This window comes from Micromesistius poutassou, assembly GCF_964030765.1.
Source record: "Micromesistius poutassou genome assembly, chromosome: 8".
Classification (NCBI taxonomy): domain Eukaryota; kingdom Metazoa; phylum Chordata; class Actinopteri; order Gadiformes; family Gadidae; genus Micromesistius; species Micromesistius poutassou.
In genome coordinates this window covers 18,627,334-18,642,322 of record NC_140278.1, presented here as the reverse complement: position 1 = coordinate 18,642,322, position 14,989 = coordinate 18,627,334, and the positions used below count along the sequence as shown (strand labels likewise).

General features: G+C 45.4%; 2 protein-coding genes across 4 annotated transcripts in view; one reads left to right on the top strand and one right to left on the bottom strand.

Moving 5' to 3' along the window:
* The window catches only part of LOC311350975 (uncharacterized protein), a gene marked incomplete at its 3' end in the record, with an annotated part of 11,448 nt that extends 10,983 nt beyond the window's left edge, over positions 1–465 (top strand). The window contains exon 11 of the mRNA XM_084471065.1: positions 422–465. Coding sequence (XP_084327191.1) covers positions 422–465 — 44 coding nt within the window. The remainder of the gene's footprint in view (positions 1–421) is intronic.
* A 3,559-nt stretch (positions 466–4,024) lies between these two features.
* cops7a (COP9 constitutive photomorphogenic homolog subunit 7A) lies at positions 4,025–12,309 on the bottom strand. Of its 3 annotated transcripts, none has more exons than XM_084472020.1 (8): positions 12,232–12,309; positions 9,858–9,980; positions 9,550–9,625; positions 8,451–8,539; positions 7,428–7,630; positions 7,223–7,328; positions 6,560–6,729; positions 4,025–4,807 (listed from the first exon to the last, which is right to left on the bottom strand). In XM_084472020.1, exons 2-8 carry the CDS (start codon positions 9,978–9,980, stop codon positions 4,768–4,770), a joined length of 807 nt encoding a protein of 268 aa, XP_084328146.1. In that variant the 5' UTR covers positions 12,232–12,309; the 3' UTR covers positions 4,025–4,767. The 3 variants fall into 3 exon arrangements, with proteins under 3 accessions (XP_084328146.1, XP_084328147.1, XP_084328148.1); XM_084472021.1 differs by having other exon boundaries at positions 4,025–4,697; XM_084472022.1 differs by having other exon boundaries at positions 4,025–4,429.
* Between the last annotated feature and the right edge of the window lie 2,680 nt (positions 12,310–14,989).

Sequence of the window (14,989 nt, the reverse complement as noted above, 5' to 3'; positions counted from 1 at the left end):
GTGTGTGTGTGTGTGTGTGTGTGTGTGTGTGTGTGTGTGTGTGTGTGTGTGTGTGTGTGTGTGTGTGTGTGTGTGTGTGTGTGTGTGACAGTCCTCTTGGACTTGGGATGATCTGTTGTTTTGTTATTCCTCTGTTTTCTCTTTCGCTGTTTATGCATTTAGCCATCCTTGAGATATTGCGTGGGTGACAAAATACAAACCCCCCCCCCTCCTTCGGGGGGATTATTGGGAGTGTCTGTATCTGTTTGTGTGTGTTTGTGTTGTTGTTTGACGGTGATGGCATAGTAGGGTGATGGCATAGTAGTAGCAGTTTGCGCGCCAGCGTAAAGCGGCCCCATTACTCTCCTGTGTGAGGGTGAGGAGCATAATGGGATGCGATGCTCCTCTCTGTGGAGACGTGGGGGCCTGCGGGGTCTGCCAGTTCAGTCAGAGGTCCCCAGGAACCCAAACCTCCCCTCGCAGTGACTCACCCCAGGCTTTATAGAGAGACAATCCGTGAAAATACAACAAAAAAAAACCTAAAAGAAACAGCTTTTTCTTAAGAGAAAGGGGATTTAACGTTAATCTCAATCAGGGTAATTATAGCCTGTGCTCCGGCTCTCCCACTACCCTCATTGCCCTGTTGTCCTCCTCTTCCTCTTCCGTTCCCTCATCGCTCATCACCATCGTCTCCCCCTAGTGATGAAGTCCCCCCCCCCCCCCCCCCGCCGCCCGCCACCACCGCCTGCCTCCACCCGGCCCCCCGCCTCCCGCCGGCCCCTCTCCTCCGTCTCTCTGAGATGCTTCACTATCTTCCTCTGCACTCGCCTCCCCTTCCCCGTATCCACTTATTAGAGCTGCTGTGGCCCTAACCTGCTTATCTACGCCTCTCTCCTCCAGCCAACGCTCACCGTCTGTCTCTCTCGCCCTGTCTCTTTGTCTGTCTGTGTCTCTCTCTCTTTGTGTGTCTCCTCGTGAGCCAGGATCCCGTTGTAAACCTCTGAGGTGACTCTTCCCCTCCCCCCCCCATTTGATGAACATTTCTGTGGGGCCTGCGGAGAACCATCAACAAGACCAGAGGTTGCGCCCGTGGCGCCGCCATTTTGTTCTTCCTTGAGACTGTGAAATGAAATCAGGGATTCCAGGTACCCAGTCGTTGCGAAGCGTCCCGGCTTTTCCCTGAGGTGTGAATCTCTCTCCTTCCCCCCCTTGGTTTTAATGCCTCTGTAGCAGGCTCACTGGCTCCTAGCCGCTACCGCCGCGAGCCACACCTGACCAACCAACTGCTTCAAACTGCCGTGACTAATTCAAAAACAAGCCTGTCGTCTCCCATCCTCCAGGGCGACACCTTGCCCCAGCTTCCACGTTTGCGGGGGATACGATTTGCACATCTGTCGTCTCTGTGCCCCGAAAAACAAAAATAAAAAACTAAGCTAGAGTCGTTGAATCCTGCAAATCCCAGCTCTCCTTTGGGATGAAACCACACAGTACAAACACGCTGTAGTGATGGATATTGTCGGTTGGTAAACGGTTAATGAAAGCCATTCTCTGGCATTCTCCTAAGACTGAAGAGGGAGGGGGGGGATGGTTTATCACAAAGCTGTAGCCGGCAGGCAACGTGTTTACCATGTCACGCTCCAGAAACCGCTGTTCATTCCTGCTTTGGGCGCTAGGAAAAAAATGCAAATACCACAGATTCCCCCCCTCCCCAACCACAACCACGTTGGCAAAGAGGAGGCCGTTTTGTCTCGCAGGTTATGTTTTCCCCTTCATGATTTCTCTTAATTATCTGGATAATGTGGTGTCATGTCTTTGTCGTGCCTTCGTGGGCATCCTGGTCCCTGCTGGACCCACGGGGACGGGTTCTTCAACACGTTATTTCTTCCTGAGGTGGTGGGGTTATCAGACGACACACACAGACACACGCACACACAGAAAGGGCATTGCTGTTACAATCAATATTTTAAAGCTGGTTCAAGTCTGGTTTGTATGGTGTTGCCGTGAAAAGTATATAAATGTCATTACGTAGAGAATCGAACTATAAATAAAGACAAGTCAAACATGTCGCCAAGTATTGCGAACTGATGTTAAACATTCTAGCTATCTCAGTTCACTGCACTGTTCAAATAATGATATGGTGATTGCCATCATCATCATCATCATTACCAATCATCCAATGGCAGCCGATCTGGGTGAGAGATGATCGATGAGATTTGCAGTGCACATGAAGGAATGCCACTACCAGCCCTGTACAAGGGTTTTGCATGTGTACGGTAAAACAACAAGTATATATCAACATTGCATTTGCATAGAGTAAACTATTATTAATACATGTATGTTTTTATATATCAGTGAGTACTATCTTCCGGAATACAACAACCAAATTAGTTTCGTTCCTACTTTGTTTTTTCGAAGCAGCTCTGAGGAAATACCCCCCTCTCGACAATTTTTTTAACAAAACCTCAAACACAAACACATAGTGCTGGTGATCACGTGCGAGTCTTGCAGTAAACCAGTGTCTTGTGGTTTTTAGTAGCATTCCTGTAGGCATCCAGCCTTTCTGTACTGTAAAATGTCCAAAATAAAAAGGCATAACTCAAGACCCGTGTCCCATGTGTCTACTTATGTGCCGTGTTGACTGGGATATCCTAGGGGCTTGGGAAGGGGGATGACTAGACCTATGGTGCTTAATGGGTAACGAGGAAGTACACTCCGCACATTTTAACAGTCACCTCCCTGCATCCTAATGTTCATCCCCGAATCACGTGCATATTAGTCCACCGACCTTGCACTCATTTTATCAGTGGGATTGGAGCGTCATTGCGTATGCCAGGCATAGGTACTCAGTGACGAGACGTTCCAGGCCGACGTGACGGAGGCTTCTGGGTCCCCGACCTGATGACTAGGCCTCCCAGGGCTATTTTCTCCCCTCCCCGCCGCCACCCGACGGGGCGCGTTGGCATCTCCAGGAGATAAACGGCGTGCTCTCCAAGAAGTTCAGAGTACTTTCTCATATAAATGTCAATAACATCAGGGGTGTGTGTGTGTGTGTGTGTGTGTGTTCCGCTAGTCGTTTTCATCTTCTCGGGGTATTTTACTGATCAATCACTGTAATTGATTGGCGCGAATCCACTGGAAGGTTTTAGCAGCAAACACTCGCCTTCTCCCCACCCCCGTACGAGGTACAAGCCAGAAGACACTGCAACGATCTATAAGCCAGCCAGGTGGGCATAAAAACAAACTCCGAGAGCAGACGCCAGCATATAAATACTGGAGGAGCCTGCAGTCACTCCAATGCATGTATAACACACATCGCGCTTCCAAATGTGTGCGCGCGCACACACAAAAGTCCATAAAGTGTCCCTTTAAACACTCAAACACATTTAGGTGTACAGCTGTTAGAATTCACAGCTTCAAACTGTTCAGGATGGAGAAAACAGTATACCACTAAAGCTCAATCCCAGACTGAAATTAACACCCCTATTTATAGATATGGGGAGGCGAGGGAGAAAGGGTATATGGGGAGGGGTAAATTAAACAGGCTCATCCTTTTCTGCTTTTTAAAGCCTGGATTCCTCCATCGCCTCGCTGGGTGAATTAATTGCGGCTGGGGTCTTGTCAGAAGGACGACTATGGAGCAGCGAACAGATACACAGACAGGGTGTAGAGCGAGGGGAGAGATGGACATGGCAGGCGGGCATGATACGGGCAATTTGGACTGTCTGACGGAGAGAAAAGTGAACCACCCGAGCCATTTCATCAGACGGTTTTGACATAACAGAAGCTGTCGGCCAAACACGGTGAAATATGAATGGGATCCGCGGGCGTGCGTGCTTCGCACTGCGCGCACACAGGGGGAGCCTTGGCTCTATAATACATTAGACTCTTTGGGGAGACGCCCTAATTAATCGCTTGACCTCTTAATGGGCGCCCCCCCTCCTGCGAGGTAACATTTAGCTGTGCGCCCTCCAGAGACGCACTTCTCCGGCGCGCTTAATGCCACGCGAGCGACAGCAGCAGCAGTAATGAGCACGTCAACCATAAGTACAGGGTCCTTCGTTTATTTCCCCACTTTTATTTTACACATGTCCCAACTTAGCAGAAAGAAAGACAATGAAAATATACAAACAATAAATCGCATATCGTTAAATCTGCACCCAGTCCGTTTCCATCACACAGATAAAACATATGCATCACAACACACGCACTGATCCGGTTGGTGGTGGTGGTGGTGGTTGTTAGTGGTGGTCTGTGGCTTAAACCAGTCATCATCCAAATCCAAGCCTCTGCGGTTCCACGGGCCAGACGCGCGCTGCCCGCCAGCGACACACGCGGTGTACAATTTACCCAGTTGTGCGTCGCAGGCACACTGCCTGCCAACACCACTGTCAACTGCACAACACCGCTGTCACACCTGTCACTCATTTTGTTTACTTATCATTGGGAGACTCTGGAGGAGGGGGGAAAAGGGGGAAGGAGGTTGACAGAAAGTTAAAAAAACAACAAAAAGAAAATACACATTCTTTGAGCGATCCTTGCTTATTTTTGGGCTTTCGATTTCTCTCCGGTCTTCGTGGTGGTGAATATCGGGTAGATAAGGGGGAGGGGCCTTCGATCAGGAATGATCACATCGTCCGTATGATTTTTTTTTTTGTGTTTTTTTTTTTTTGTTTTGTTTCTCATCCGTCCGTCTCTGTCAGTGTGTCATGTCCCCGTGTCTGTAAACCAGTGAAAAGAAGCATCAGTGCCGGTGTCTCGGGGGGTGGGGTGGGGGGGGCACCTCCACCTTCAATTAGACTTAGACCAGATCTTCCCACTGCCGCGCAGCCTGCGGGGGGGAAGAGAGGACCCACACACAAGCCTTTGTTAGTATACAGTGTTTAACACACCTGTGTACTACTTGCTGGTTAGGCATCAAGCAGCGGCTCTATGCTGACTGACTCTTGTTCTTACGCAGGGCATTAAAGGAGCAGGTAGCGTGTAAGGGGATCTTGCTCAGGGATGCCTTAAGGGTTAAGCTGAAGGGATCGAACGCACAACCTTTTCAGCTGGGCGTCAAACCCCCTAACCCAGAGATTGGGGTTCGAACCCACAACCTTTTCAGCTGGGAGTCAAACCCCCTAACCCAGACATTGGGGTGTGAACTCACAACCTTTTCAACTGGGAGTCAAACTCCCTAACCCAGGGATTGGGGTTCGAACCCACAACCTTTTCAACTGGGAGTCAAACCCCCTAACCCAGACATTGGGGTTCGAACCCACAACCTTTCAGCCGGGCGTCAAACACCCTCACCAGAAGACTACCCTGTGCAAGTCTATTATGTTTTTTTAAAACACCAACATGCCACAAATATCTGGTTCATTAAACGTCGCCCCCCATGGGCTCACAGTTCCTCCTAAAATAGTCCTGCGTAGAAGGGCAGGGCTGCGGGGGGCCAGGATGATTGAGTTATAGATAGGTGATTGGCTGGGTGTCGCTGCCACAGCACTTCCGATCATGAGGAAGAACCGCTAATGTGGCTTAATTAGGGTCTACCGGCATTAATAATGCATTTTAGGAGGTATTATCATCTTAATCGTATCAATTATATAAACCACTGCGTCACGTTGCAAAGGGTTATTTCAAGTGTTTGGGGAATTTCTTTTAAGAAATAAGCATGCTTGTTGAACGTCACCAGGCGCCTTTTAATGTAGAAAAGATGCATCTAAATGATGCATCATAGAATAATCCCTTTAGTTTAGAGTCGATAAAAAACAAAAACATCTCTGTGTCAACACTGGGGGGTGCGGAGCCAGCCAGGGGTGTCCTGTATATCCAGTGACATTTCCAAACTCCGGACCCATGCAACGTTAGTGCATGGTAATTGGGCCGGATGGAGACAAAACAGAAGAGGAGGGTCTGTGATAGTGGGGTTATAATACTGTTTGAAAACACAGCGTATCTGATAATGAAGCTGCTCTATGCAGAGGCACACACACGCGCACGCACACACACACACACACACACACACACACACACACACACACACACACACACACACACACACACACACACACACACACACACACACACACACACACACACACACACACACACACACACACACACACACACACACTGGCAGCTGGCTTTTTAATGTTTATTGAAAATATGGAAACAAACCGACTCCCAGTTGAATTGACAGTGCTCTCAGAAAGAATATTCCACTAAAAGCCCTAATTCACCGTGTTTCAAACTCTATTATCTACTATTATGGAGATGCAGTTTTGTGGCAGCTCGACTCGTCTTGGTTGTAAACAGTCATGCCACGGTTAATGAGAACTGATGAAAACAAACAATTATTTAGTATTAATGTCAAATGTCAGCCAACCCATCAAATTGGTCTGAAAAAGGTAATTTCTGGGTGATGAAAAATACACCACTGAAGTAATGATATATATATATAAATCACCTTCCAGGCCCAGTTTTTTTTTTTTTTTTCTTTGCTGAAATGTCATTTTATAAAGCACCTCTCTGTCCTGAAGCCATTGACCACCCCTCAAACATAGATTAAAGAAAGGGTAGCCTTACTTTAACTTACCCTTTAACCTTTGAACTTTTTTTGCCCGGCTGTCGTGGTTCCTGAGAGGAGGCGGGGTCTCGTGGCTCTGCTGGCTGGTCTGCGTCTTGATTGGACGCAGCGCCAGCAGGGGCGGGGCCAGAGGATGGTGAGGCTGAGCTAGCCTTTAACGTTTTCTGTAAATTGGAAACCTGAGGGGAAGGAAACAATGTGAACCAGATGACTCTCTCTTCACATAAATCTACCTGCAGCTTGACAGAAACCATGACAGAAGATGGAAAGCCATTTCACTGCAGTGTTAATTCAAGTTAAACTAACTAAAACCTGCGTGACATGGTCCAACATTTTCTTTTGCCGGTGCTCTGATGGACCGATGTCCTCCAGGGCTTTATTAATAATTGCTCAAATAATTTAGAATGGGACGCGTTTGATCCATCAGATTACCATTATAATCAATCACATTGTAGTGACACACCCCCCCCCCCCACCAAAAAAAGTTTGATTGAATATCCACAGGGGAGATGTCATTGAATTTCATTGAACGTCTCACACACACACACACACACACACACACACACACACACACACACACACACACACACACACACACACACACACACACACACACACACACACACACACACACACACACACACTTTTAAGCATGAAGCCACCAAGACTGACCTCGGTCTCCACCTGAACTTTGACCTTGAGCTGGCTCTCTCTGTACTGATTGGCTCTGGTCACCTGCTCCTCTATTCCACACAGCACGGCTTCACAGCCTGTACACCTTTGGGAGGGGGGTGGATGGAAATATTCATGTGTAGAACAAAACATGAATTATTACACACATACGCGACCAGCATGGGCGTGACGCCTCGGTACTGACCACTCCTGCAGCGTGTTAACGATGTTGGGGAGCTCGTTGGGGCCTAGGTCACGGCCCACGCTGCAGTCCACCTCCACCTGCTGGTTCCTCTGGTCCAGCTTGCCCTGGATGATGTCACAGTACACCGCGTCGATCAGCAGGTCCTCCAGCTCGCGCACGTTCTTCAGCTCCAGCTGCTGCAGGAGCAACGAGTAGGGCAGGCACTGCACACGCGCACACACACACACACGCACGCACACGCACACACACACACACACACACACACACACACACACACACACACACACACACACACACACTTCAATGCAACATCAAGAGCAAATGACAAAGGCAGTTATGATGAAATTGCTCATTTGCCTAAATGACTTTAGGAGTAAGGGGGGTGGGGGAACATATTTTGCAGTTAAACACGCTTTTATCTGGCGTTTGAGGAGTGGAGTCCCACATGCCTGTAGAGATGAAATGGTATAAATCAGCAAGACAACCAGAGGGACAAAACAACAGATAAATTAGGAGGAATCACAGGAGACCATATGATTATTTGTATTCTGTAAGTCAGATGAAGAAGTCAGATGTCACATAAAAAATGTACAAAATGTTCTCTGTTTTCAGAAAAAATATATAATAAACTAACGATGATCTGTCTCAAAGACAGAATGTATGAAGATAAGCTCAACTCAAGGACTGCGGATGAATTTCAAGTAAAGAAATAGATTCTGTGCGACGAGAGATAGGTTAGTCTGTTGCCATAGTGTTAATTGAGACGATATAAATATAGCCACCAGCTCAGATCACACACTAACTCAAAAGAAGAACTTCCTCCTCTGTAATTTGGATAATGTACCAGAATGACAAAGGGGTGCCACTCTCTGAAGGGATCTTGATCATACCTCCTAAATAACAATGTTCGTTTTGATGGCAATTTGATAGGTGTCTCGCTTTAAAATCACCCATTTCAAATGAAACCATTGAGGCATTATCTACAAAGTGAAAGAGGTGAGAAGCACGGGTTCTGACGACTACCTTGAGGTTGGACGCCAGGCTCATAATGGACAGGTGGCGGAGTTTGTTCTTCTGCGCTGGTGTCAGCTCCGGAAGAGACGCGGCCCGTTCTAGAAGCGTACAAAGAACAGCGAGGGAGAGATGGTAGGTGGAGGGATGGGGAGAGAGGAAAACATTGTGTCAAACCCTGGGGGGGGGAGAAATCACAGCCATCAGCGTGGAGGTGCTAGTATCATTTAGAAAGGAATGTGACAGGCAGTCATGCAGGTTACACGTTGTCGTCGTCGTGTGTGTGTGTGTGTGTGTGTGTGTGTGTGTGTGTGTGTGTGTGTGTGTGTGTGTGTGTGTGTGTGTGTGTGTGTGTGTGTGTGTGTGTGTGTGTGTGTGTGTGTGTGTGTGTGTGTGTGTGTGTCGAGAGCATGCAGGTTCTCCAGTGCTGCCATGGAGACAGGCCTCACACCCAGAGCTAACTCCATTACACCTCTATCTTACCTCCCTTTCTTCCTAAGTGCTTTTCCCAGGATAGAATAGGTGAAATGAATAATACAGAATAAATAAGTCCAAGTCATTTTTATTCCTTCCTATTAGTATACTGGCACAGTATACTGCGCCGGATTTCATATTAAATTATATTAAATGCATTTCGTGACAACTTGCTAATGCAACCATGGTGGAATTCTCACTGGCACTCAACCAATCAGAAGGCTGAACACAAGGCAGTACGGCGGCCTGCTGTGATTGGATCTGTGCCATACGTCAACGGGCTGCCACTTTAGCCTTCTGTGAACGTGGTTCTTCTGCGCAGTAGGGCTGCAACGATTCGTCTAAATATTCAGATCATGGATCCTTATGAAATTAATCTTTTAGTTTTCTTGCCTGCTTGTCAGATGAAGCAAGTCAATGAAAGATCACTTTGGAAATGTGACAGAATGTCTAACTCGTTTGAGGATATTTTGCCCCATTAATTGATTAATCACCAAAATAATCGTTTGATTAATCAATTATGAAGCTAGTTGCAGCCCTGCCTTGCAGGTAGACGGTGCAATGCAGCCAATAAAACAAACAGCACAATGACTAGTACCGTATTATTAATTTACAAACACTGGCGCCTCCGCTATACCTTTGTAGTCGCAGTAGGTCCCATAGGCGAAGAGGTTGAGAAGCTGGTAGACTGGAGCATGAGGGCCGTTCTCCAGCTGTGGGGGGGGGGGGGGGGGAGAAAGCAATGAAACCAAAAAACAAACTCAAAATGATGGTGGCCAATATATGCACTGTGAGCTCCAAAACTCTATAGACAGCTCTGGCTATGACGCACACTAAAGAGAGAGAGAGATAGCATGTGTGAGTGAGAGAACGAGGTGAGAGCGGGTGCAAGAGGTGGGAGTGAGAGAGAGCACGAGTGTGAGAGACATGAGAGTTGGTGTGCACCTCCTTGACGTTAGGCAGCTCGAGGATGTCAGAGAAGACGTAGAGGCCTGGGGTCTCCAGCAGAGAGCTGACAGCCTGGGCCAGTGCAGGGCCCGACAGAGACAGGAGCTGCTCCACCTCCATCTGGGACCAGAGGGGGAAACAGTGGTCAGAGACACGCCCAACAGGTTACACACTGGCTAAACAGACCACCTCCATCTGGGACCAGAGGGGGAAACAGTGGTCAGAGACACGGCCAACAGGTTACACACTGACTAAACAGACCTCCTCCATCTGGGACCAGAGGGGGAAACGGGGACACAGAAAATAATGGATTTTACTTCGTATAAATTAACATAACTGCATGCATACAGCAGGCTTTATAGGAACCCAAAGTGGAGTGAGACAGAGAGATTTCATCAAGTGTAAAATTTCCAGTTGAGAATCCCTTTGCATGTGAGAAAACTTTTGGTTTGTTTTGTTCACTCTGCTATTATTTATTTTTGCAAATGACAACATTTGGAGTTGCTTTTAGCCTTCAAGAATTAGAATGTCTGATTGTATTAAACATAGGCTGGTGACCCTGCACTATGGAACCCTTTCCCCGCAGCCATTGATTGGGTTAAAATGATTATGAGTCTCTAATTCGATCTGCAGCGAAGAAGGCAGGATTATCAAGTTGAACTAGAATGATGGCTCCAGGGAACACATTGACATATACAAATATATAACTTTAGGCTTTAAATTATTCGTGTACATTTTCAATTTCAGATTCCATCATTCGTGACAAAAACATGCATCTGAACTGAGTGCTGTTCCAGTTAACCGAAAATCGAAAAAATGCTGAGAATAAAATGGAGAAAGCAGATAAGTCCAGATGGGACTCACTGCTGGACCTCTGAAATCCTATTATAGATATGAATTAGCTAATGGAATCATCACAAGTATGATAACCCATGCCTACATCAACGGAAAATGGCAACTGGCTTTGAAGGTGAGCTTTTAATAGGCTTAGTATTTCTATGCAGACACACACAGTGTCCTTAACAGTTTGTGACCCTAAATATATTATATACAGGCCTGTCCGGCTCTTAGACCAAAGGTGTTACCCTTTCATATATCCTATCAGATTCAATTTCTGGAAGAATTAAAGTAAAAAAATAGTAATTAAGGCGAAGAGCTACACCTGTATTGAAAAAATGAGGATGCCTGCCCAAGATGATAATTTAAGATCCTATAAAATATATATTTTATAGGCTCTTAAAATATATATTTGATATGATAGAAAAACTCAGATTGTCATTTGTCATTTTAGTTCTAGTGGGACAATACTGACTCTGTCAACTGCATCTAGAATCACTGTTGGAATGAGAGTCTTTATAAGTAAGTTAACTTTCTATAATTCGCGCACACACATTGCCAAGAATAAATGTGTGCAATGGTGACAACTACCTAAGAAAGAAAATAACACTCAGTGACACACTGACAGTGATTTCTTTGAACATCCTTACAAAATAATGTCGAGGTTGACTAAATAAAGAGTACAAGCAAATAAGACCGCTTCTGTCACTTCAACGAGGTCCACAATTCAAAGCAGAATACATTTAGAAAATCAACCCTCATGATGTTTGCACATCAAAGTGAATGCCTTATCACGAGTTATTCAATTTATATGCAAATCATGAACCAAGTAATCGTCCTAAATAATTGGGAGGTCCACCTGATTTGGAGAATACGTGAAATGCTTTAATATCAGGACGTCAGCTTATCCTTTTAAATATGCCTGTAGCACTTAGTCAATGGGTCAATACGTTTATATATATAAATATATATAAATATATATATATATAAATATATATATATATACACACACACACACACACACACACACACATATACATACATACACACACACACACACACACACACACACACACACACACACACACACACACACACACACACACACACACACACACACACACAATATTAAGTAGAGTCATTAGCCGCTTGTTAACCAGCCCACCATGTTTAATAAGTTAGCCACCATAGTGACCTAGTAAGTTATAACACTTCTACAGACTCACTCAGACAACACAGCAGTAGAAGCACTAGGACGTCGGAATGTAACGCTAACACATTTCTGGTCGGTGTTTCAGCATCCCGGATCTTCAGTTTTAAAACAATGTGTCATGCTAACAAGCTGGTGGCCATCCAATGATCTAAAAACGCCGAAAGGCTTCATGCTAAGCGTTAGCACAAGGCCTCAAGACGATTAACCTCCCCCACGCTTTACATCACAGCGGGATATCGCAAACGAAACATTGAAATAGTCTTAGCAATCAAATTCCTCCAAAATAGTAAAGTAAAAACGAGCCCCTTGTATAAAGATTACCTCGTTATGTGGCTGTCTAGTGGATAGCCTCTGTAGATAGTTCCGTTCAGTTGTCAGCGCACGTTTGACAACAAAATAACGTGCTCTCCCATTGGACGATAAGGAAATGTGGGAGGGGCACTGCGTGCTGTCAGTCAGTGAACGCTAAAGCCCTTGAGCCTTGCGCCGAGCGAATAGGGCCATCTCGCGGTGATATCACATTCATAAGGTGATTGACCTGAACTGCTGTGTATCTACAACGGGAGGCGTTTCTCCAGACTGATCTTCAGATTCCCAGACTGGTGGCTATTGGGCTCTGAGTATCTGCTGCATTACAGCAAAATGAGATTAACACTGTCCTTTATTTTTATTTATTACTTGTTATGTGCATTGGTTATATTTAAATAGAGAATCACTCTGAATAACTGTGTCATGATTAGATTAGAAGCAGAACATTTATGCTTTATTTTTATAGTATAAGACAATATAAATTGCCTGCTTGAAGCTATACTTATATAAGGAATGTATAAGATATCTTTGAAGAGACATTGTATTCTAAATGAAACGGTTATACACTAGCGTCATTAGCTTTTAGAATTTGAATTACGTAATAGATATTCTTGCATTCTGTATTTCATGAATAATACTTTTTTGGCAGCTTTGTATCTATGTCAACCAAGCTAACCTAGAAATGGTCATTAAATCCTCCAATTCTTTTGGATTTTTCCAGAGTAACCTGCTAATTAATTCATGGCCTTGTATACAAAATGCACATTCATTCATCAATGTTTATACAGGCTTCATGGCTAGAAACCAAAAGTGGACATGCATTAGTAGACGCAACTGTAACTTTTGCTTCTGATTAAATAAACAGTTGGCAATATTAGAGTTTTCTCTGAAATTCATCTGGGAAAACTATTCGCTTCTCTTGTTTTCTTCAGTTGGCTGACGGACAGCAAATAGTTCAGTTTTAAGGGCTATGCTATGATTTCCTGTTATGTGTTACTTTAATGAAAACACACATGCACACACACACACACACACACACACACACACACACACACACATGTTACACACACACACACACACACACACACACACACACACACACACACACACACACACACACACACACACACACACACAAACACTCACACACACACACACACACACACACACACACACACACACACACACACACACACACACACACACACACACACAAATAGACTACAAGCCTACATGCTGTTCCTTGGTGTAGGATGGTAAGATGACCGCCCATCACTGTTGAGTTGTCTCTGCTCATCCCAGCTTATCCTGGCTGAAGTGGTGGCTGCTGTCTCCTGTACAGAACTGCCTCAGGACACGGCTCACACAACTGCACACAATAATGAGACCATGCTACCCAGAGAGAGAAGAGAGAAGAATCCACAAGTAATGGCCAAGTAAGACTTATGCCACCACTCATTTTGTTGATCTTTATTACGTTGATGGTGTCGTACAAATGAACATAGATTCAAACCACCTCCACTAGTCTTGTATAAAATAACCAGAATACGTAGTAAGAACACACATGTTCCTTATCTCGGTGTGGGGTTCCCTGGGTACCTGTTGCTAAGGAGAGCTCAGCCCCATTCTGTTGTTTTTCCTCACACAGCTTGGCACAGCATCCCTGCACTGAACCAAGCTTCATGGCCAACTGAGCAGCAGAGTCATGTGTGGAACGGCTGAACACAGATAAAGAGATGAAGGGGGAGAGAGAGAGAGAGAGAGAGAGAGAGAGAGAGAGAGAGAGAGAGAGAGAGAGAGAGAGAACATTTTCATTATTTTTATATTTTATTACTTTGGCAATGTAAATGTAGGTTTTCCATGCCAGCAAGGCCTGTTGAATCTAAATCTGAGTCAGAGATGGACAGAGAGAGATAACGAGAGAGAGAGAGAGAGAGAGAGAGAGAGAGAGAGAGAGAGGGGGGGGGAGTGCAGAGGACAGAGTGTGTATGGGGTAATAGAGATAGTACAGGCCTTTGTGTGAAAAACATTGTGTTGCGGTCCCTCTTCCTCTCGCTGTGCGCAGCTCTTCAGATCCCAGCCTCCCGGCATGATGTAATCACTGTTGGAACACCGCCAACAGATCTTAATCATCCTCAGCTTATAACAAATCTGCCTTTGGTTTAAAATATGGATGTTAGAGAATTACTTTCTTTCAAATGGCAATGTATTTCAATATGTACAGTCTCATCACCTTCATGTGTTTCCTCTGCATGTGTGTCTTTCATGGAGAACGTACCAGTGAAATTTTGGAATGCCTCATTTCTGGGTCACGTCTTGTGAAACATCATGTCCACATCTATTTCTGTGGATGAGTCTGTGAGTGTTTGTGTTTGGGAGTGTGTATGTACATATGCATGTTTGTTTGTGTTTGTTTGTATTTGTGAGTGTGTGTGTGTGTGTGTGTGTGTGTGTGTGTGTGTGTGTGTGTATGTGTGTGTGTGATGCTGTTTGAGCAATTGGGAAGTGTAGTGCCAAAGCATGTTGTTGGACTTGGCAGCTGCAGACACTGGGTCCTGCAAGAGCAATAATTCACAATCAGGGGCTTTTGAGCCTTTTCTGGACAGGTGAAAGTGTTCCCTTATTGCCACTTAGATGTCCGCAAGCCACTTTAAAGACAGCTCAGATGGACTTGGGAAATGGAGTTCAAGTTTGTACAGACAACCTGCTGGGCAGGCCAAAGACAGACAAACACAGGGACCAGCAGGCAGACGGATGGACAGCAGTTACA

Excerpts from the sequence above, each read along its gene's own strand:
- cops7a (XM_084472020.1), bottom strand. The coding sequence starts at position 9,980 with ATGGAGGTGGAGCAGCTCCTGTCTCTGTCGGGCCCTGCACTGGCCCAG. Across the intron at positions 9,626-9,857 it reads AGCTGCCTAACGTCAAGGAG|CTGGAGAACGGCCCTCATGC; the intron begins GTGCACACCAAC and ends CCCCCCCCACAG. Across the intron at positions 6,730-7,222 it reads AAGTTCAGGTGGAGACCGAG|GTTTCCAATTTACAGAAAAC; the intron begins GTCAGTCTTGGT and ends CCTTCCCCTCAG.